Source organism: Eschscholzia californica, unplaced genomic scaffold (assembly GCF_041429995.1).
Source record: "Eschscholzia californica isolate CP2 unplaced genomic scaffold, dmEscCali1.0.p SCAF_1, whole genome shotgun sequence".
In the NCBI taxonomy this organism is placed as follows: domain Eukaryota; kingdom Viridiplantae; phylum Streptophyta; class Magnoliopsida; order Ranunculales; family Papaveraceae; genus Eschscholzia; species Eschscholzia californica.
In genome coordinates this window covers 14,948,235-14,971,954 of record NW_028238198.1, presented here as the reverse complement: position 1 = coordinate 14,971,954, position 23,720 = coordinate 14,948,235, and the positions used below count along the sequence as shown (strand labels likewise).

Here is a 23,720-nt window from a genome sequence, read left to right as displayed (position 1 = left end):
GATTTGGCCAAAAAAGTATTCGTGGAGACAAATGCTTGTGGAGATTAATGGTACTTTAGCGGTAAACCCTTGCCGACGTGGAGACAAATGATGATGTCAGTTTGGGAGAATCAAAAATAAAACAAAAAAAAATGACTAAAATTTCCACCACAAAATTTGTTCCCAAGAAACATTTTTCATTTTTCAAGACGGTGGCCTTTTTTTTTTAACCATTGATGCAATATCTACTTTTATTCAAGAATTTTTAGAACTTCCAAGAATAATGGCACATCATCAAGTCCAAGTTCCGATAAACAACTTTTTAAGTAGAAGTAGTATTTGTTTCAACAAAAATATAGAAGTAGTATTTAATGGACAAAGGTATTTTGAAAATATTGAAAAAGAAAAGAACATGACTTAATTACCAATCATAATATTAATAAATACAAGAGTAATAAATATACATAATAACTTTGACAGTTTTATTGATTTTTAAAAATAAGTTTTTGATAATACAATCCATTGGAGTGGTTCATTAAAATTTTTTTTTTGATGAAAGAGGGGTTTATGTATTTCATACAAGTCCCACTAAAATATAACCACCATTAAAATCATGCATGCCCTATTATATTAAAATATAACCACCATTTTATTGCTCAAAGTGTCATAGACATTTTTTTAGTACTTCAAAATAAAGTGAGTTGGTTAAGACACATGGTATCATCGTTTTTTGTTCCTCTTTTCTAGTATTAATAAAGTTTTTTTTTGTTTTTTCTTCATCTTTTTCCAGTAGAATAGAGGTATATAGTATGATGACGATTCTTCCTTCTTCATGGGGTTCTTCTTCAATTTCATCAAATCGAAGATGTCTTACAGAAAGGAAAGAAAGAGGGAAATAATACAACAAGTTCGATTTGATTTTTCAATGAAGATGAAAACAAAAGAAAGACGGATTTATCTTCGCTCAAGAAGATAAAGTTCTTAATAGTTTCAATATTATTTGTATTATTAGTTTAATAATTTCTTTATCGTTGATCTTTAGGGTTATTTCATTCTCGATCTTCAGGATTTTTTTTGTCGACCTTTAGGGTTTTTTTCTTTGCGTCTGTGTCATGTCAATTTCTGTCCCTTCATGAGACACTTTTACATTCGAAAGTTTTATGAATTTATCTTCTGTAACTCTCGTGAAATTGAAGAGAGAAATAAGAATTCTACCATATAACTTCGTGATTATAACTATGAATGAAAGTATGATTTTGCTAAAAAAAAAAATGAGTTGGTTGTGAGACTAAGGACCCAACTGCATTGAATTGGCAATGACTATCTAATAGAAATTTATGGGTAAGTGTTGTCTTTGTGACTTTTCTATCATCAAACTAATTGACAATAAGCTATAATAACATTATTAAATTGTTGGACATTCACTAGGGAAATTTGATGTTGGATCAGTAAAGGTGAAAATCCATAATAGTAGATCTTTTGTAACTTTTTTTTCGAGGAATCGACTATGATCTACGTTAGTCGTTACAAGACATTGATACATCATGAAGATGTGATGAGCACGATAACCAAATAATTTTGTCATTTAGGAAAAAGAATTAGAGACAGAACGAAGAAGTTCTTCCGTTTAAAGAAAAAGGATAATAGGGAAATACCTGGAACTCATTCCACCCAAACAAATGGGTTAGGCCGCGGCTTTGGAGAATAAAGAAAATTCTCCGGGGAATAAATTCTCGAGGGAATCCAGATTTTTTTGAAAATTCTCCTGGGAATTAATTTTTATGGGGAATACAAAATACATTTTTTTTGAAAGTTCTAATCCATCTCATCTGTTCTCTCTGCCACTTCATCTTCTCGTCACCTCATCATCTTCTCGTCACCTCATCATTTTCTCCGGCGAACGTCGCCGGGCGACTAATTTTCCGGTCGGAGACCTTCAAACAAAAAAAAAATTCTCTCTCCCTCTCTAACACTCCGGCGAAGGGATACCTTCGCCGGAGGTCTGGTCTATTCATCAGACCTTGGAGGTCTTTTCACGTCCACGAACAGATCCGGTATGTTCGTGGACAGACGTTGAAGGTATGTTCATGGACAGACCGGATCTGGTCTGTCCATGAACAGACCGGATCTGGTCTGTTCATGGCCAGATCGGACCTCCAGCGAAGGTCTCTCTTCGCCGGAGTGTTAGAGAGAGAGAGAGGAAGAGAGGAATTATTATTATTTTTTTATGTTTGAAGGTCGCCGGCCGGAAAATTGGCCGGCCGGCGACCTTCGCCGGAGAAGATGATGAGGTGGCGAGAAGATGAGGTGGTAGAGAGAACTGATGAGATGAAGGAGCCTTTTTTTATAGCATCTTCTAAAATTAGAAGCTCCTTAGCAATAAAAAAGAAACATAAAAGTCAATCTTATTTGACTAGTTTTAAGAAAAGTCTTTATTCCCCGGAGAATTTTCTTTATTCCCCAAAGCCGCGGCCATGGGTTATTGGACAATGATTATATTTCTCATCATCATTGGCTGGAATCGAAATATTTTGTGAGATGTGGGTCACAATTTGTATCAATTAAACAAATAGTTGGAATTCTCAAAGTTACACATTCTCGAAGAGTCGTATATTCTTCTTGCTGATCAACGATGATTACAATATCAGTCAACCCCGTTATATATCTGATCCGACCCAGATATGTTTACAAGTGATATAATTGTCTCTTCAATATTTTTGCATCTCGTTTTGGAAGGTGGTTGAGTCTTCCCGTCTTTTGTCCGCTCTCAAATCCCTGAACTTATGAAGTCTCGTTTTTGTAGTGGACCAATTCGTTGACATACCACTGAGCCATTTTGTAGGTCCATGGGTTTTAGGCCCAAAATAATATCCAAAAAGAGAATAGGGTCCGATCTTCCCAGAAAATTGAATTTTAGTCCTTTTTCATTTTGGACCAAAATACCTTATTATCGATAAAACGATTTCCGTTCAAATTCCAAAACAACTCCCGCCCATTTTTCGTTGGAGGCGGAACTATCAAATTACATCACATGAAATACCGTGATTTATGCATTAAAAATGGAAAATATATTATTAATTTCTCTCTATTATTTCTAGTGGGCATATCATAATTTACCAACTTGAGTGAATTATATAGTCAACAAAATGCATAATTGATATAGGAAAACACAAAAAATATGATACATTTTGTATAATATTTTGTAAAATTTGTAATGTTTTCAGTAAATAAAATGTTTAATTTTAAAAAGACTTTTTTTTTGTTATGTAATGAAATATTAAACATGAACAATAAATAACGCATTATTTAGGAAGCAAAACAAGAATTAATAAAAAAAAATTGTTTATGCAACTACATAATAACCAGGCAACAAATACGTGTTTTGTTCAATAAAAACAAATAATGTTTTGTAAAAATATTGTTTTCTGTTAAAATAAAATGGTACGGAAATCTGGTTTGGATCAGAAGATGAAGATAACAATAATGAACACAAAGGGTTTATAAAAAAAAATCTAAAACTTAAAACTGATAGATAATGAAAATAAACTAAAAATATGGAGATGATGAAAACATAATCTAAGATGATGAAAGGAACGGATTTAAACATGATAAATACAAGATGATGCATCTTAGAGAGTGAAAACGTTAAGTCGAGACGATTCGACTTCTATAAGCGGCTGAAGTTCTTTTCAGGGATACCAAACTGAAGATTTGACGATGGAGAACAAATATGGATAAATGATGGTGGTTTCTAGAGGTGGAATAAGGTGGAAAAAGATTTGGAGATTCAGTAATGGAGAATCGATAGTTGTTTCAGTTATGAAGTAGGGCTTCGATTTTAGAGAGAGAAAAATAAAAGATTCAGTTATGGTGAGAAGATTGGAGAGAGAAAATGTAAGATAAAAAAGGAAATAGAACTGTGACGATTGATTTCCAAAATAAGGTTATATCTTATAAATAAGGTCATAATGGGTATTATGATTAAATATGAAACATAGAGATCTGTGTTTTCTATAGAGATGAACCCATGTGGACTAGATTTCCATTTTTATTAATATTTTGACTTTAATATTCTATATTATTGTTAGGGTGGACTAAATGTGGGTTTAGGTGTAGATTTTTGGACTATAAACCCAAAAATTCATTATTAACATAATGACATCAATCCTTGTTTACCAACCACACATTATCTAACCAAATCCAATTCTCTCTCTATACGTTCATAAAAAAAAAATTAATTTGTGTACAACTGTTTACGATCAATTCTCTTTTTGTTGAAACTAAAAAACAATCAAAGTGAAGTATAATGTTCGTAATGTCTATTTTTTTTGTTGAAAGTTTGTAATGTTTATTTGTGGGAAAAAGAGAAAATCAAATGTTAAAAAAAAGATTATATTTTACAGGAAAATATAACTTATTGTAATTTAAATCTACTGGATATTGAATTACATTAACTTCTTTTTGGCCTAGTGAGTGGGTAAAGAAAATCGATCATCTAGAACCTACCCCATAAGTTATGAAAACCTACCTAACAAAGAAACAATCGAGGATAGAGCAACTCCAACCTGTGCTCGGTTGAGGCCAAAAATTCAAATTTTTGGCCTCAGTCGGGTACTCCAAGCACAGTCTGCTTGGGCCTAAACCGCCGACTTCAGTTGACCCTAACATTAGGGTCGACTGAAGTCCCCCAACATGACGGTTGGAGATCCCCAACGATCATGTTGGAGATCCTAGCCGTTGGATCAAATCCAACAGCTAGATCTTCTCTTCTTGTCTTTTTTATTTTCCTTTTAAATTTTAATTAGTGTCAACATTTTTTTAACTCTAACAAAAACTCGCAAATTAACATTTAAGATATATCTCACTAATGAATCGGTCTTCGTATAATTCTCTGACTTTGGAAAAAAAATTATTTCGAAAATAATTTAAACACATGTTTGCACATACACAAGATCACACACGTTTTTCGCACACCCACAAAAAATTCACACACGCGTTTCCCTCATGCACAAAATCTTCGCCTCAAAAGAAGTCAGGGTTGGAGTTGAATTTTTAAGACTGAAAATTTTTGATGAAAAAGTAAACTTTTTTGCTAGACATATCGAAATTGGAATTGCTCTAACAATGTGGACAATTAAACAAGTGGATAACTATTAGTGGATACCCTAGCACTAAAGATAACATTTTTGTCTAGCTGATGGGGAACAATGTGACCCATGTAATTATGTTAAGTTTCTCAAAAATGCTCTTCCAATTTCACTACTACTATCCTTCAACAAAAAAAAAAAAAAAAAAAAAATTTCACTACTACTATATTAACTAAACAAAAATAATATTCACTAATATCATTCTTAAATTCATAAATTGTTTAGACTTCCTTTAGTTAATCCATTTTAGAGTACTTTCACTAATTAATATTACCAAATCAATCTCTCTTCAAGGAAACATAAGAAGATATTGGTCTCACAAAGAGGAACTTAAAGCCATTCCAGATAAAATTTAGCTTCTTGTTAGGGTTTTATTACTCTTTTTTTTTTTTTTTGTTGAAAAGTATTTCATTCATCAAAAAACAGGTTACATACTTACATCTAAGTAGTGGACAAAATATGCTAGATTAACTCCATACCTAATGATATTCTAGTACTAGTTTTGGCTAGTTTATGTGCCATCTTATTACGATACTATTACAATACGAATATTTAATAGAGAAAAATGTATGTCTCAGGTTTTGATTTTTTCTTTTTTTTTTATAGTTGCTTGTGATGTCCAATGAATGTTTATTCAAAGTAATATGTGAGCACTTGATTATCACTTTCGATAAGTAACTGATTAAAACTTGGTGACTTTGCTCTTTAAATTCTTGTTAAGAAAAGAAAAAGATAATATGAAGCATTTTGACTAAACCTCTCTTTCTCCACAATCACATCAATGTAGATTAGTAATCCCAACATAATTTTACCTTGCAGGACCCACATGAGGGGTCTTATGAGTACTAGCTAAAATTATAAAGTTTTCTTGTTTTCAGCCTTGTCGGTCAGGTTATAATGTGTGTTTTGGCAAGTGGAGTCTAAACTCTAGATAAATGCCAAATTGGGAATAATTGTTTTGGCCGTATAGTTTTGACTAAATAAATGATAGGAGACAGATCCACCGCACCCAAAAACACAAACCATAGCATATCTACATTCATTCTCTCTTGGCCGTTACTCTCTCACATTTAATCGTATAAAAATATTATTGTTATAGATTTTTGCTAACTAAAAGTTTACCTTTTATTCTTTTCACGATTTAGGTCTTTGTGAAGTTTACTAGTAGTTGCATATATCTGTTTATTGGATCAGGATTCGAATCTTTACCATTTTTAGGTAATATTAGTGTATCTTGTAGGATTTTTTAAATAGAAAAATAACTTTTTATAATAAACAATGGTTTATGATAAACAAGACCAAGAAATGTGTTTCTTTGAATACAAGGATCTTCAATCACCCCCATTTAACAGATATATCATGTAATTCTAGAACACGATGTTCTATCTCTCTCTCTAGCTGGACTAGTCTACCACTCTGTAGGGAAAGAGCGTGAGAATAAAGCATATGCGCTACCCGTCGATCAATAACCCAATTTCGCCCTATGTTCTTCTATCCCTCCATTTAACTCCCTAAAAATTTGTTGAATGTCACAGATGTGTCTTTCTACCACCTCAAAAATCTTAGAGAGGTCTTAGGTGCCACGAAGAATATGTCTTCTTTTGGAGAAAGAAACTTTGAACTAGTAAAAGGTTACTTAAATAATAACATAAGGGAGTCTTATTAAATTCTTTCAGACCAAAATGTCTTTTAACATAGCTCATGTTTCTACCAAATTATTTGAATTGTGGCCATCGAAACCAATGTGATAATGATATGCGATGCTTTCAACAAAAAAAAGAAAAATAGAATGATATCGGATAACTTCTCGCCCGGCCTAACCACCTTTATTAATACTATTCAAAACTCAAAAAATAAATTCTTTTGGGGTGTTCTCCAATTCAAAACTTATTATAGTTTCGAGAGAAGGGTGTTTATGCGTATTACGTAACAACCTTATGTTATATTTGGAGAACTTTCTATCTTGATCGACCAAAGAATGCTAATATCTCAAATGAATAGCTCCATTGTGAATATCACCAATCTTGGTGACCAAAGACTATTAGTATATAAGATTGTCGACTTTGTCACTTGTTTTTCCTAAAAGAAAGTATGGAAGGATCAAGGATAATTTCAACTAAATTTTGTAGGTTTTAACAAATATCGCTTATTTTCAGCCTTTAGGCTCGCAATATATAACGAGTATGAATAACATAATGTTTGGTAATAGAAGATATTCTCCTACAGAGTTATACAGTTTTTTCAACAAAAAAAAAGAGATACAGTTTTGTTATTTAACATGATATCTACTAATATTAAATAAATTAAACAAAAAAGAATGACTTTTTTTTTTTTTGTTAAGGAACAAAAAAGAATGACTTATGTGCCAAAAATTATTATATATATATATATATGTAACATCAAATAATTTCAAAAAAAAGAGTTCAACAAAAAAAAACATCAAATCCTTTAATATTTAGTGAATTGTGGTTGCTTGTTTGAGGGACAACTAAGAGTCACTTGCAAAATTTTGACTAATTGGTAGGTCCAATTCCACAAAACTATCAATGCACATGTAGACCGTTTCATGCACACTTCCAAACTCGAAATTGTGGACAAGTATTCACCCAATCACCCCCCCAACTTTGTCAATTTGACATATTCTCTAGCTTATACATTATTTGACAATATGTTAGAAAGAAAGACAAACTCTAATGGCATTTTATAACAACATATATTAGTGTCCAATAATTGGGGAATACAATCAAACTCTCATAAAGGTGATCAACGAAATATCAAGAAAGAGTCACTGGCATTTTCAAACTAAAATAATATATGAATAATTTTATTTGGATTTTTTTCCCGTGTTTCACTAGGTCTTTTATATTTATTTTATTTATTTTAACGGAAACAACTCAAAGTAGGTGTGGTTGCATTATTAATGGTAAGGCGGCCCCCGTGGTCTATGGAGCCCAACCCACCCTTGGAAGCGGAAGGCTAATAATTTAACTATAACGATAATATTCATCTAGCATATTTTCGAAATACTTTAAACAGAGAAAAAATTCAACATCCGCATGTGACACCAAAAAATTAATCGATCTAGGATATGAAAGTGAAAGATTGAAAGTGTATTTAGTTGAAAATAAGATAAATGTGTAATGGTTATTTTGATGCCAGAAGATTTGAACACAAAACGATGTTGTGTCAGGGATTTTTTCCCTGCCCAATCCAAGTGAGCCAAGTAATTTAATTATAAAGATAATCTCTCTTTCACTCTAAAACTTTGACTCTCTCTATCCTTATTTTTCCATCAAAGGGAAGGTTTTTGGCGTAACCCACTACAGTTTTTCCTGAAACCCTTAAAACCCTCTAGGAGGATTTCCGTTGATACCCTTCTTAAAAGTTTCAGACCACGATCGAGGAATTTAGACCCTCGATCGAGGATAAAGAATAAGATTCAAAGTTAGAGAGAGAGGGGTTGGGGTGGTGGGTAGAGGTGGGGATCAGAGAGAGGTAAGAGGAGATGAGAAAGAAGAAGTTGTGTTTGCTTGTTGTCTTAAGAAAAAAAATGATAAAATCCACAATTCTCCTCTAAAAATTTAATATTTCAAAAAAAATCATCTTTCTCCAAAGCATGGGTCAATCTTTTTACTCTATTTTGTGAAACAACAAGTGAACTAGTCCTTTGAAGCCAAATGAAATGAAGAAATAAATCACCTATTATTAGTGTTTAGAGCTAAAGAAATAATGGATTAAATTATTTTATAATTTTTGTTAAAATTTCTTGGACCATAATCACTTATCTATAAAATTATCAAAAGTTAAATGATTATAATGCACGTTCATGGTGGTGTCAAGTAGTGTTGGCTTATCAACAACCTATTACCCACATGGACACCTTACTTGATTCTAAAAAAATAACATAGAATATTCTTTTATAATTCTTAAACTAATTAAAATATTTTAATTATAGTTCTTTAATATATTTTGAGACTATTAAGAGAATTCTTATTTCTGACTCATAGAATTTCAGCATTTGGTAAGGCAAAGAAACATTCTATTTAGACTATTCTTATTTTTTTTTTTTTTTGTTGAAAGATGACTATTCTTATTTGAAAAAAGGTGAGTTCTTTAATACATTTCACAATGTTGTGGCTTGTTAGAGTCAATTAAGTAATAAGTAGGGGTAAATGGTGGCTGATAATGCGTGCACAATGAAATGTTAAAATCCCATATCTATGAATTGTACTATGGATTCATATGCCAAATAAAAAGATGCGAAATTCATGTTTAAAGAAGAAATTTTTTTAAAAAATAATTAGATTTAATTAAGTATTAAGATTTCTCTCAAGAAAAATTTCAGTTTGAACAAGTGAAAAAAGAGTGAGAATATTTTGAAAAGAAAAATCTCAGACACACAACACCTTCAAAGACGTACATCACCTTGAATGTATGGAGAAAAAAATATGACAACAGTAAAACAAATAATTAGGGTATCTGCTTCTCGGACATAAAGTATAGTTGTGGGAGTAATTTTGAAAGAAGTGTGTAATTTCTCAAATTATAGGGACCAAAATTTCCAAGATGATCATCCATTTCAAAATTTCTCAATCTTATTGCGAAACACAATTTCCATGTTCTCTCATCTTCACCATAACCACTACCATCACCAATACAAGAGTGACAAAGAATTTGGCGATGTGGTGGATAAATTTATTAAGTGTATTTTATCTTATAATGTAAAACGTAAATTATTTGTTACACATAATATAGTTAATAACACTCCAAAACCATTTTTACTAGATAATTTTTTAAAAAAAATTGGATTTGATAAGTGACCATGTTACGGAGGCGTAGCTGAGAATTTTGGAACATTGATGTGAAAATGATTTGGTGCACTTTTTCCGCCAATGTGAATGCCTAAAATTCTTTTTTTGAGTAATGCATTTAACAAAAATTCAAAGTGAGCTAAGTTAGGAAGTTTTATTTTAAGATGAATTAAACAGTGTTCCTTTTTGCTCCTAAGTAATCTTAAGCAAGATTCACACATATTACACTATGCTCATTCCACAAAATATGTCAAACAACAAGTATTGAATTTCATAACTAGTTTTAAGCTTACGAACTAACTTAAAACTAATTGACTATCTATAACTAATAGTTGTAGTTACTAATAGTTCGAGATAATAATGAGTTGAGAGAAGAAACTTAGGGACCCCTCTACCCTTTGATAAAATTTTGTGATTTGAGGGGTGACTGGTGCGCCTCAAACACGCTGCTGCCATTAAGTTGTGTATTCTATGCTCCCAAGTACTTATAAGCTACAACCATATACATTTAACTACGTTCTTTCCATGAAAGGGATAAACACCACTCACTTACAAATCATTATTTCAGACAACAACAAAGAATGAAGCTAACTAGTGTCGAATTTCTAACCTCATAACACTAGCTCTTCAATATACCAACTAAATTAAATTTAATTGATTATCCGTAACTAATACTAGTTGTTATTTGATATTAATAGTTAGGAATAATAATGAGTTGAAAAATAGACAACAAATTGAAGTACCTCATATTTGTTGTACAATATGCTTACCAATTATACAACATCTCATTTTTCAAACAATTTAGGACTATTACACTATCACTTTCACTTCCGTATTTAATAAACATAATTCTTTTAAAGAATTTTTGCCGCTTAAGGAGTTACGATTCGACCACCATTAACTACCACTCTCTTTCTCTCATGCTCTTTGCTATCTTCTCTCTTCCCCCATCCCTCGCCGAAGGATACCGAGATAAAGAGAGCAATAGAGAAAGAGATGGCCACAACCGACAGTCAACAATTGTAGGCGGTTCGTAAGGAACATGAGCAAGACAGAATATGAAAAAAGATATTTTCTTTTGAGATCGCTCAAGTAGATCAAAAAAATGTCGAGTCCAGTTAAGTTGACTAATTTTTGACAAAGATCTTTCGTCAATGGAACTATTTGGTCCAGTCCAGATAGTGAAGATGAGTTGATAAAGAGTGAAAGGGAGAAATATAGAGGGAGAGAGAGAGAGAGTGTGTGTGTTGGGATTGAAAGTGATCCTGCTTTTGAGGTGAAAATAGCATTGGATTTTGTTTTTGTTGTCTAACTTTGCTGTGAAAGAGGAGGAGGAAGAAGAAAGGTCAAAATAATTTATAAAAGTAAAAAAAAGTAGAGAGAGAGAGAGAGAAAGATGTCTGATTGAGAATGTAGGGCGAGTTTGGGGGCATAACTCTGTATTTGGTCTGTGAAGAACTTAACAAACACTCATTTTCCTTCTTCTCTCGGTCTCTCTCTTGTCGGTCACTTTTCCGGATCAACTCCCCCCTCCCACCACCACCACCACCACCACCGTCGCTCTTTCTATTTCCTTCCTTCACCACCACCACCGCCACCACAAAATTTACCAACTCTTATTTCTCCGGTCATCCTCCCGACTAACTCATCGAAATTCTCAGAACTCCGACAACTTCATACATGAGGTAATTCATTTCTCCTCCACTGTTTGACTGAAGTTGAGTTGATTTAGTAGGAAATCAACTTCTCATCTGTTCTTCCTGTTCACTGTGAGCTAAAAAATGAGGCATTTGACAGAAATCAAGTTTTCACTCATCTGTTTTTGAAGAAGATTGAGAAATCGGAAGGAGAGGTTGATCGATTTCTAATAGCTTGAGCTTCAGTTAGGCTAAGCTAGTAAGGTGATTTGAGTTGAAATCGAGAAAGGAAGAAGGATCTTCTCTCTCTACTCTTGCTGTAAAATAGCTACCGTCATAGAGAAAACGGAATCAGACAGAGATCCGGCTGAATCTTGGCTGGTAAAAATGATTTGATGAAGTTTCATACATGATTTCTAGGCATTTCAGGTGAAAAGTCGTCGGAATCTGTTTAATGAAGACACCGGTGAACGGTGCAGTTGCATCGGCGAGTACAAATCCTTCCGAAGGTCACTTAGATTTTGAATTTCTGTAATTTCTTCTTCATCATCATCATCATCATCATCTTACTCAGATTGTTTGATACTTTTGTTGTTGTTGTTGTTGTTTCAGGAGAGAGAAAGAACATCAACTCCGAGCTATGGCATGCCTGCGCAGGACCCCTAGTCGACTTGCCGCCGGTCGGAAGTCTCGTGGTTTACTTCCCTCAAGGTCATAGCGAACAGGTAAAAGAAATTACACTTTTCTATCATTCACCTCTTTGAAACAATTTTTTTTAATTACCTTGAACACAAAAAGAAGATTTGCCCAATTTTAAGAGGCATTCTGAAAAAAATAAAATTCTGAAGATAAATAAAATTACACGTAGAAGTTGAATTTATGGTTTCTATAGTGGTGGTGGATCTGGTGGTGGTGGTGGGTGGGATCACAAATTTTTCTCCACCCTGCCGTTGGTGGTGACGACGTCTGCCTCAGAAATTAAGAGTATAAAGTTGTTAAACTTGTTCTTAGTTCTGATATGGGCTTAAATTCTAAGATTGGATTCCTTTCAGTTGTTATAGATGAGCAAAAAACGTTCATTAATAAGCGAACATAGATCGATTATGTGCTTAAATCCTAAGAGTTATAGATCTAAATGAATTTTTGAACTAACGACAAACTTGGCTAAATTATTAGCTCCACTAGCGAACATCTCAACATCCTGTTTGTTTAATTGGTTGATAATAGCACATAAATTTAGTTGACTTGTGTGTTATGGTGTCTACATTTAACAGCCTGACATTCTTAATGTTGATCAGTACTCAGAAATTGTGGGATAGTGGGTTGAGGTCATTCTTCTCTTTTTGACCCCATTCCACTATTTATATCATCACTTCATTCAAATCTTCTAGGAATGAATGTCAAAATTTTGTTGTTTGTCAAGGACAAGTGAATCATAAGAGCCTTCTAAGATGATGTTTGACAGTTTGAGGAACTGGTTAGTCATTTTTTTTTTGCTTTGCGTACAGAAAGGGCAGAGTAATGACTAATGAAACTTATGGTTCCATATTCTTGGAAGTTCTCTCATATTTAGCCATGTATTGATAATGTTTCTGTTGATTTCATTTCCAGGTTGCTGCATCTATGCAGAAAGATGTTGATGCTCACATCCCAAACTACCCAAATCTACCCTCGAAGTTAATATGCCTACTCCTCAATGTCACATTGCATGTACGTACCCGACTTTCATTTATCTTATATCCTGCTCTAGCTTGTAATTTGGCAAGTTACTTTTGGTTGATCTTTAATCTCCTTGTATGGGCTCCTTTAGGCTGACGCAGAGACAGATGAAGTATATGCTCAAATGACACTTAAACCGGTTTCTACAGTAAGTACCTGTCGTTTGAACTTGTTGCTTCGTATGAAAGTAGATCAGTAGCTCAAGAATCACATTTTTACAACAAGTTTCTGTTGTTTGAACTGGTGTCTCCATCTTACGGGAATTCTTTATTATGCAGTTCGACAAGGAAGCATTACTAGCATCAGATCTTGCTCTCAAACCAAATAAGCCGCAAACTGATTTTTTCTGCAAAACTTTGACTGCAAGTGACACAAGTACACATGGAGGTTTCTCTGTACCGCGGCGTGCAGCTGAAAAGACTTTCCCTCCCCTTGTAATAAATACTCTCTGCACCAACCTGTTTTTCTATGTTATTCGTTCCACTTCCTGCCAGTTAATAATTTTTTTCTGGGTTTTATATCTAGGATTTCTCAATGCAACCACCTGCTCAAGAACTGACAGCTAGAGATTTGCATGATACTCCATGGACTTTCCGCCATATATACCGAGGTTAGCCATTCATTTTACCCATCGAATTTTGTACCATACACTCTTGCTCTTAGACACATGTTGACATTCAGTTAACTTAAATATTTATGTGCTCATTCCATGCCTTAGTAACTCATAATCAGTTTTCATTGTCATCCTTGCTTAGGTCAGCCAAAACGGCATTTACTTACTACAGGTTGGAGCTTATTCGTGAGTGGGAAGAGACTCTACGCCGGTGACTCTGTATTATTTATTAGGTATTGATGAGAGCTTCACATTTACCCTTTATCTCTCCAATCACAGTGCTTCATTTAATGTTGTATATCAGCAATTAGTAAAGTCCAAGAAATGGCTCTTTGGATTTTTGTTGTTCTGAGCAGAGATGAAAAGCAACAGCTTCTTTTGGGTATCAGACGAGCTAACAAGCAGCCCACCAATATATCATCATCAGTGTTGTCAAGTGATAGTATGCATATTGGCATCCTGGCTGCGGCAGCTCATGCAGCTGCAAACAACAGCCCCTTCACTGTGTATTACAACCCGAGGTTAACTCACTTGTCTAAATTATTATTTTATGAAACTGCAAGAAAAAAATTTAAAAATTATATTTGAATTTCTGAAACATATTTCCATGTTTAACAGAAGTTATGCTAAGTTGCTAACGTAGTGGACATATTTAAATTGTTTGGTCACTCATGTATTGCATTACTCAATTTCGAACGGTCTGTTTGACTCAGAATTTTGTTTTGCAGGACTAGTCCGTCTGAATTTGTTGTTCCTTTAGCAAAGTACTACAAGGCAGTCTACAGCAACCAAGTATCCCTAGGCATGCGTTTTCGGATGATGTTTGAAACTGAAGACTCGGGAACAAGAAGGTACTTTATTGCATTTCATTTTATATATTTGAGACTTCAATGCTGGTTGCCGTGACCAAAATAATGGTGAAGTACAAAGATCTTTTAAAAATCTATGTAGCAGTGGACACCATTAAGGATATCGGTATTCGACATCTGCTTGGTTGTTCGTCCGGTAGGATGACCTTATTGGTTGGATGACCAGATCTATTTGTTCGACAGGTACATGGGTACAATTACAGGAATCAGTAATCTAGATCCCGTGAGGTGGAAAAACTCACAATGGCGTAATCTGCAGGTAGAAGTTTGTGGTCCTTGTTTAGAGGTCTACCGAATAAGTCACTGTAGTTTTGATTCTTGTAATCATCACTTAAATTCTTGAATAGGTCGGGTGGGACGAGTCTACAGCTGGAGAAAAGCGTAACCGTGTCTCTCTCTGGGAAATTGAACCTGTCATGGCAGCTCCGTTTTTTATTTGCCCGACACCATTTTTTAGACCAAAGCGACCAAGACAACCAGGAATGCCAGGTTCGTGTTGCATCAGTTTACAGTATCAACTATATGATTAAATGTCGACTACATTTCTAAATCTCAAATAGGCACTCTCTAGAAACATAACTGTCTGGTTTGTTCATTTGGAATGAACAGCTGATTTATTATTGCTTTTGCAGATGACGAGTCCTCTGATCTGGATAATCTCTTCAAAAGAACAATGCCGTGGATTGGTGATGATATTTACATGAAGGACCCTCACGCCCAAAATTCCGCAATTCCTGGTTTCAGCTTGGCTCAGTGGATGAGCATTCAGCAAAACCCTTCTTTTGGTAATTCAACAATGCAACCTGATTATATGCGTTCGCTAAGCAATAATGTTCTTCAGAACCTAGTTGCTGGTGATCTTTCCCATCAGTTGGCCTTTCCCGGTTCTCAGATCTCGCAGCAGAACTTGCAGTTCAATTCTCAGAGACCACCTCAACAAATTCAACAGCTTGACCAGCTTCCAAAGCCAGAGTCTTCATTCAACCAATTGGGGTCAATTATGAGACCACAACAAGCACTCGAGGACATCACTCAGCAGCAAAGACAGAATTTGGTTAATCAAACAATTTCTGTAAATCAAATGCAGGCCCAGTTGTTAAAACCTCAATTCCAACAGAATCATGAAGTCCAGCAGCAGCAATTACTGGCCCAGCACAATCAAGCTCAGAATATCTTTATTCAAAGTAAGCAGCAGCAGGAACAACAATTAGGTTCTAGTCATGTTAACCAACAGCATAATCAAGATTCAGATCAGCTCCCCAACCAAGTAAACCAACAACTACAGATGTCAGAACATCAAATTCAGTTCCAATTATTACAAAAGCTACAGCAGCAGCGAGAGACACTCTTAGAGCAGCAGTCTATCTTATCGAAACCTCCTCAACTTACCCAACTCCAAGAGCAGCAGAGGCACCTGGCAGAAATGCCTCTAGGTTTATCTAACATGAACTCACTTTCTCAGCAACAGATTATCCAACAGCAAATGAGGAAGAATAATAGCCAACAAGGTTTTAGGTATTCATCGCTTTCCCAGCAGTATCAACCACAATCAAATCATCAGAAACAAGGAAACACGCTCACCGAGTTACCTGGCTTGGTACTTCCTCCAGAGTCAACAACCAATCTGCTCCCAACAACTAGTAGTGCTTTATTGGCCCCACCTGGTTGTGGGCTACAATCCTGTTTGACAGAAGATGTACCATCTTGTTCCACCTCACCTTCCACAAATTGCCATGGTGTAGTTCAACCCATCATTAACTATATGACGCACCGCAACAGCACACTGATGTCAGATGAAGTAGGTCATTTAACTGCAACTCTCTCGAGTCCTGGTACTTTAGAAGCCATAACAACTAACTCGAACTTGGTCAATGAATGGAATCAGAAGCCTGATATCAAACCTTCATTACCTGCATCGAATAATCAGAATCAAGGGTTTGTTGGATCGCAAACATACCTAAATCCATTGACACAGTTGGATTACTTGGAAGCATCTTCTTCGGCAACTTCAATTGGTGCTTCTCAGAATGATGGGTCGCTACAGAAGAACTTCAATTTGTCATCTTTCAATCCACAATCTATGTTGTTCAGAAGTACAAGTCAAGATGTAGGTGTTAAGATTGACCCGAGTAACAACGTTGTGTTTGGAGCTAATAACATTGATGGCCCACAGGGAATATCAATGGCACCTGATGCTTTATTAGCAAAAGGGGTGGAGCCAGCAAAGGACTTCCAAAATCATCTCTCTTCAGAAAACTTGATTACCAACTATGACAACTCCAAAGATCTTCAGCAGGAACCATCGTCCTCGATAGTTTCACAATCATTTGGCATTCCAGACATGGGATTCAACTCAATTGATTCTACCATCACCGAAGGTGGCTTTTTGAGTAAAGGTCCATGGGCCACAGCACCTCAACTTCCTAGAATGCGGACGTTCACCAAGGTTCGATCTCCGATCTACAAAACATATATACCTATAGAACTTCATATTTTTCTAGAATTAAACAAATATCTTGAATCCTGAACTTGTTTGTAATGTGTAAAGGTCCATAAGCGTGGAGCCGTTGGTAGATCTATTGATATTGCCCGTTATTCGGGCTATGATGAGCTCAAACAAGACCTTGCACGTAGATTTGGCATTGAAGGACAGCTCGAAGATAGGCAAAGAATTGGCTGGAAACTTGTCTATGTTGATCATGAGAATGATGTCCTTTTAGTGGGTGATGATCCTTGGGAGTAAGTTCAAGCTACACTATTACTTCGTTGCTGTAGTTTATCCCAATTTTTCGCAGTCATGATTCTCGATTTGTAACTATGTCGGAACATTTGCAGGGAGTTTGTGAACTGTGTCCGTTGCATTAAGATATTGTCCCCTCAAGAAGTCCAGCAGATGAGTTTGGATGGAGATCTTGGTAACAGTGTTCTTTCAAACCAGGCAGGAAGTAGTTCAGACGGAGGGAACCCATGGAGGACTGGTCGGTATGAGCAGAACTCTGGGAACCCTTCTGCTGGGTCATACGAGCAATGAAAATCAAATTTCCAAAAGGAAATGTAGAAACAGATACAGTTCAAAATCAAGCGATCTTGTTTTTAGATCGCCGAATACACATTCTATTTTTCACGCTCCAGCAGGTTCAACAAGGAGATTCGATCAGTTTTAGGAAGTTGAAACAAATTCTAGGATTCCGTGAACTCATTATATTGCTCCGAATCTATATAAATTCTTCAGGTTTCACGGTTGATCAATTGTATGTCGTATGGGCAAGCTGGTGCGGGTTGTAGAGAGAAGGGTATAAGGTTAAAGGAAAAAAAACCCGCCTCGAGAACTCCTCAGTGATGGTAGGATCTTGCTCTACAAGTGGTCATTCTTTGGTCAATTGCAGAAAAAGCAAGAAAAAGTAGAAACTTTTATGGATTTTTTTTTATGTAAAAAATGTGTAGATTCTTACCTGTTTCTCTAATAGCAAGTTCATACTTTCAAACTTCTAATACTTTAGTATGCTTCTATCCAAAAAGGAAGTTGACGATGAAATGGTTTTTGGTCTTTTCGTTGGAGTGAAAGGGAGGAGATAACTTAGGGTTTGGAAAAGATTTATTTGTCAAACTTTTCTAATCATCACCACAAATTAGGTTTTTACCAGTGAACCACCTAGTCTAGTGTTATTTTTGTATATTTGTTCTTACAAGTTATAACACCTTCAATATAAAGATGAGAGATAATTGCATGCCCAAGAGAATAAATTCTACAGATTAGGTATCAGGATGCTTTTGTACCCAATGTGGATAGAAATATCAAGGTTTCTTCTCATCATCGAAATGCTGATAGAATGATTCATAGGTCTCCACTCTATGCTTTGATTCGGATCCTTCTAACTCTTCCATGAAACCAGCAGTCATCACCAGAAAATCATTCTTGTGTTCTTCCTCCCATACCTAATTTAGGACACAACAAATCATACACAATATGGTAAGAAAGGTGCAAGATCCAAACTCAATCTGTGCCTTTATGATCCAGATGCATTATATGCCTTCCCCAAATAACGATAAAGAAAATATGAACCTTTCTTCGTACTTGTGCAAAGGAGAAAAAAACCCAATTTCCGGGTTTCCGACTATAGCCTTAAGAGTACAGACTGTACAGTACTATTAATTCCGATTATATCCTAACAATCAGCTCGTTTCGGGTACTGCAGAATATGGCGAAGTCAGCTAACAAACTTTGGGAATGTGTACTACTTAACTAACAAAAGGAAAGAAAACTGAAATCCTAGACGTTGTTAAATAGAGAAAATTACCCGGAAATCCCAGTCCCCGTACAAATTTGGATCAGTTTTGTTGGCCCAAACATAAGTCCATGCTTGTATCTTCTCATTAGTACTCTGCAAACAACACAATTTCCTAGCTTCATTATCAAATGAAAAGGCAGCAAGTTAGTAAGCCAAAAAATGGTCCTCAAGCATAGAAAATATTACTTTTCTTAGTTTCAAGTCTTAAAGTTTTCGTTTATCATAGTGAGTTTGAAATAAGTGATTCTCACAAAAAAAAATCCAGGTGATTCTATCAAAAATTTGAACAGTAAAAAACATAACTCTTGAGCCTGAAACACAGGATCAAGGAACCTGTAACGAAAGAGAGATCCTTGCTTGTCAGAATAAATCCGATTTGGAAGTTGGGATGGGAAGAGGTTTTAATGGCCTAAGAAGATAAACCAAAGACCACCGTCTTTTTGTTTTCTGAAATATCATCCCAAGATAAATGATGGATGTCTTAACGTCAAGGTTCAATTTGTACTTAGTAGAAATGATTTTTGAGATTACTTACTAATAAAGAGACATTAATACTGCTCCTTTCATATTCAACATCCTCAAACACATCCAAAGTATCCAACTCCGAATCCGAGATACCCAATAGGACCTGCACCAACAAAATCCACCACGAAACAAAGTAAGTGATAATATCCAGATATACCTTTGTTGAAGCCGAAATCATATAGAGGGACGCACAATAGATACCTGCTCATTACCATATACAAGCTTGAAGGAATGGGCCCTAGCACTAAAAATACAATTGGTTTACTTGGCACGGCTTCTTTGGTAGTTTGTTTCTATTTCAAAGCAAATGAAAGTAAACCACCTAGGGAGTCCACCCCATGATGGAGAAGCATTCTTCGGTTAATTGAGGGACTTTTTGAACTTAACCATACTTTACATGGAGGAGACTGATCATGCTGCTAACCACTTACTCTAAGCTCAACCACTTCGTTGGGTATGTGAAGATTATTTCTGGCTCATTGGCAGAGTATCATAGAAAATATGTTCGAGTATAACTAGGAAGGATGTATTGTTGTTTCTATCTTCGGCAAGGAATGAAATTTCGGTTTCGGTGGAAATTTCGGTCGGTCCAAAAGTGGAAACGTTTCGTAGAAATGTTTCGGTCAGTGTGGAAATCTTACAAATCTACAGAAATGATAGAAATATGATGCAATTGTGTATAACAAGATTATTAAACCATAATGAAGCATAAAAATGATGTTTAACATTATCTATTAGTTTGAGGGAGTATTAACAATTACACAGTTACTTCCGGGGGTAAATTGAATAATTTTTTGGCTATAACACCCAAAAGATAACATTCTTACTAATAATAATTAACAAACTATGTTAGTTTGAGAAGGTATCGTCAATTACACAGTTATATTAGAGGTGTTAATAAGATAAAATCAATTTAGGCAGTTAAGTCAAGTCGTAAATCATTCAAATAGATTTAAAAACCATGGAAAAGATACCATAAAAATCAAAAAAGATCTAAGAGAAATGAAGGTGAAAAAGACGAAGAAATGGATATTTTTCTAGTATTAGTTTCTCTGATTTTTTTGCTAGACTTCTACTATGTCGGTCGAAATTTCCATCATGTCGGTGGAAATTTCGATATTTCCCACAACTTCAGTGGAAATTTCGATCATGTCGGTGGAAACTATGCAGGAAATAGTTGTAAGTGTTATTTCGTGCACCTAATCTCATTTTAGGAAACGTTTCGCTAAATTTCGGTGAAATTTCGGGAAGTTTCATTCCTTGATCTTCGGTATTAAAGGTTTGGGCCCTGTTCTCATGCACCTCTCTATAAAAATGGAATCTGATACCCAAACAAAAAAGGTAGAATTCATAATATCAACTGATAATATAAGTGAACTGCCAAACAATACTTCTTAAGAAATTATAGAAGATAAGTCTCCATGTACGGGATCAGGTTAACTTTAATATACGTTCTAGTGTACGAAAAATGAATTCCTAACATACCCTCCCAGTGACTTCTTCCTTCTCCACTGGTAGAATTGCAGGATAAACACGCCCTTTTACGCTAAACCTTTTACTGCATACAAGAAGGCAGCAGGTACTGAGATGGTTGCTCCACAAGGGGAAAAATATGTGAAAGAACACAACCCAAGTGTTTTACTAAAACTCAAATAGTCAGAACCCATACAAATAGACTAACCAATATCCTACGGTCTCATCTTACAAGTTACAAGGGCTGTCAATCAGGCAAATTGAATCAGGGTTAGCCGGTCAGGGATGCTTAGGCTTGGAGAGAAATATTTATATGATTCCAAAGCTCAAGCTTTGAGTCCTTTGGCCATATTAAGCTTACATGAATAACTAACTAGTTGACTACCTAATTACAAGAATTCTTTTAATATATCTATCGTATATGCATCTTAAAAATATATCTTGTGTAAGAAAATACTTGAAAACTTCCGGGAACCTGAAATAGTGTGTCGAAGAGGTAATAGCCTAGCATAACACATATTGAACAAGATAGCACATGATGTACGAGCTACGGCATGGATACCATGTGACAGACTAATCAACGACCCCAACACAGTATAAGTCATCGTCAGACTAAATAACCACACAAATTCATATTTTTATTATGTAAATATGTAGGCTATCGGAAAACAGGAGATTGTGTCACAGACCCAAATATCTTGCGTCATGGTTAAAAAAGACATGTCAATATTTTTTAGATTTGGTCTCCCTGCGCAAACATGTACATACCTGTGCAAACCTAGGGAAATCTTACATACTACCAAGGAATCAAGTTTCAAAATATTTCTATCGAACCCAAAATTTACCTAAGTTTCTCTTAACAATGCCTAGTCAAGAAAATAAATTCGTAAAACATTTCGGACCAAATGACCAAAATATTTCAATTTCCATGTCTACCAAAATTTCTACCCAAACCAAAATTTCATTCCCAAAGAAAAGTTGATGAATCCTTTTTGACATAAGAAAACTTGGCTTAGCAAGTTTTTTTTTTGTTCCCATAAGAAAATGATTTTATCACTAATAAAAGGGAATCCATAAATGGGAATCTAAGGGAAAACTAGAGGTACCCATAAAATTCTGAAACCAACCCAAGAAACAGATTAACAACATATCTAGAAAATTCAAGAAATGATATGATCCTAAAGAAACCCTAGTTGTAACCAATTCAATTAATATTGGCAGCTAAAATGAAATAATCAGTAACAATTTGATGACAGCTGACAAGGAAGAACAAATTTAAAGGGGAAAAGGCATTTATAATTGAAAAATCAGAAATTTAACAAAAGTTTAATGTAATTAAATAGTAGAACTAGTATGAACAAATGAATCACTAACAAATCTAATTGAGAAATCTATAAGAGAGAGAGAGAGAGGAATACAAGTTGGGGAGGGTGGCAGGAGAAGATAGAGGGATACGATTCAATAGCTTAGCAACTACTTCATCCGCCATCAGGCTTCCATACACAAATACCTTGTGAATTCCACTCTGAGATACTACTGATGACATCATCTTCCAATTCACTTTCTCCCACAACCCTCGGAGGAGGAAGAAGAAGAACAAATCACACACAGCTGCTGCTGTAAGTGCACCGTTAAAAGGGGCTACTAGTGCGGTGCTTTTCTTTTTAGAAATAGACTACCACATAATTTAAACTATAATGGGCTACTAGTGCGGTGCTTTTCTTTTTAGAAATAGACTACCACATAATTTAAACTATAATGGAAGGTCCGATAAATTTATTATATTATTTACTTTTTACATTACTAAAATTACATTAGATAAATCTTGATGCCAAACTGTTTCCACCGAGATTCGATCCAACGACCTCATGAGTTTAAGAGGGGTGTCCAAGCGCTGCACCAAAAGGTGGTGGACTGTTGGGCTATCTAGTTAGGGAGAATATAAAATGACTATTTGATTCAAAATATATTACATACTCAGCAAAAAAAAATAACACAAATTTCGCAAATAACTAGCAGTGTCAAGAGTTTGAGGATGGTGAGCGTTCCGAGCAAATAGATTGCGATGTAACGGTGACAAAATAAGAAATGTGTCTCTTATCATTGAATGAATTTGAGCGAACAAAAGTCTACTCAATCCCAAATTATGATGAACCGATAGATTACGGTGATGAAACAAGAACTTTACCTCCCTTGACGAAGAGAAAAATTCGGAAAAGTCAACGACAATTAAGAGATAGAGCTCCGGAAACATACATGAAGTGTCTAAACCACAACGGTGTCTTAAGCACATCACCTGTATTTTTTTCTCTGCTATATAGGAAGATACTTAAAGTTGTGCCCTGCTAAGTGTTTTTGGCTTATGGTCTTGGTTACTAGGTCGCCGAGTCAAGAAGACCTAGACAAGATACTCTTGGTTACTAGGTCGCCGAGTCAAGAGGACCCAGACACTCTTTAGTACTAGGTCACCCTTTTTCCCATTTGGCACTATTTTGACATTCCCATGGCATGTTTAGCGTTATTTCTTTTGGCGTGTAGGGAAGTTTTCAACATTTCACATTGCTTGCTCATGGGCGTCATCTCAATCATGAAGTATTCATGTCACATACTGCCCTTGTATATTTGTTTAATAGAAAAAGACAATGGTAGGTTTTTTTC

At 35.1% G+C, this 23,720-nt stretch overlaps 2 protein-coding genes across 8 annotated transcripts; one reads left to right on the top strand and one right to left on the bottom strand.

Annotated features, from left to right (window-relative positions):
* The first annotated feature begins 10,804 nt into the window (after nucleotides 1-10,804).
* On the top strand, nucleotides 10,805-18,267 carry LOC147564438 (auxin response factor 19-like). Of its 7 annotated transcripts, none has more exons than XR_015227328.1 (16): nucleotides 10,805-11,622; nucleotides 12,004-12,083; nucleotides 12,187-12,299; nucleotides 13,186-13,284; nucleotides 13,385-13,441; nucleotides 13,572-13,727; nucleotides 13,819-13,903; nucleotides 14,049-14,139; nucleotides 14,263-14,427; nucleotides 14,635-14,757; nucleotides 14,959-15,034; nucleotides 15,123-15,264; nucleotides 15,408-17,221; nucleotides 17,324-17,514; nucleotides 17,611-17,965; nucleotides 18,008-18,267. XR_015227328.1 is itself a non-coding variant. In XM_086646285.1 (15 exons), the coding sequence occupies exons 2-15, from the start codon at nucleotides 12,029-12,031 to the stop codon at nucleotides 17,804-17,806; spliced, it is 3,363 nt and encodes a 1,120-aa protein (XP_086502411.1). In that variant the 5' UTR covers nucleotides 10,820-11,622; nucleotides 12,004-12,028; the 3' UTR covers nucleotides 17,807-18,267. The 7 variants fall into 7 exon arrangements, 4 of the variants coding, with proteins under 4 accessions (XP_086502411.1, XP_086502422.1, XP_086502400.1 ...); XR_015227327.1 differs by having other exon boundaries at nucleotides 11,132-11,622; nucleotides 11,735-12,083; XM_086646285.1 differs by having other exon boundaries at nucleotides 10,820-11,622; nucleotides 17,611-18,267.
* An 85-nt stretch (nucleotides 18,268-18,352) lies between these two features.
* LOC147564437 (AIG2-like (avirulence induced gene) family protein) lies at nucleotides 18,353-23,424 on the bottom strand. The gene is made up of 5 exons (XM_086646319.1): nucleotides 22,481-23,424; nucleotides 21,075-21,147; nucleotides 19,600-19,692; nucleotides 19,074-19,157; nucleotides 18,353-18,711 (listed from the first exon to the last, which is right to left on the bottom strand). Exons 1-5 carry the CDS (start codon nucleotides 22,609-22,611, stop codon nucleotides 18,571-18,573), a joined length of 522 nt encoding a protein of 173 aa, XP_086502445.1. The 5' UTR covers nucleotides 22,612-23,424; the 3' UTR covers nucleotides 18,353-18,570.
* Nucleotides 23,425-23,720: the final 296 nt, after the last annotated feature.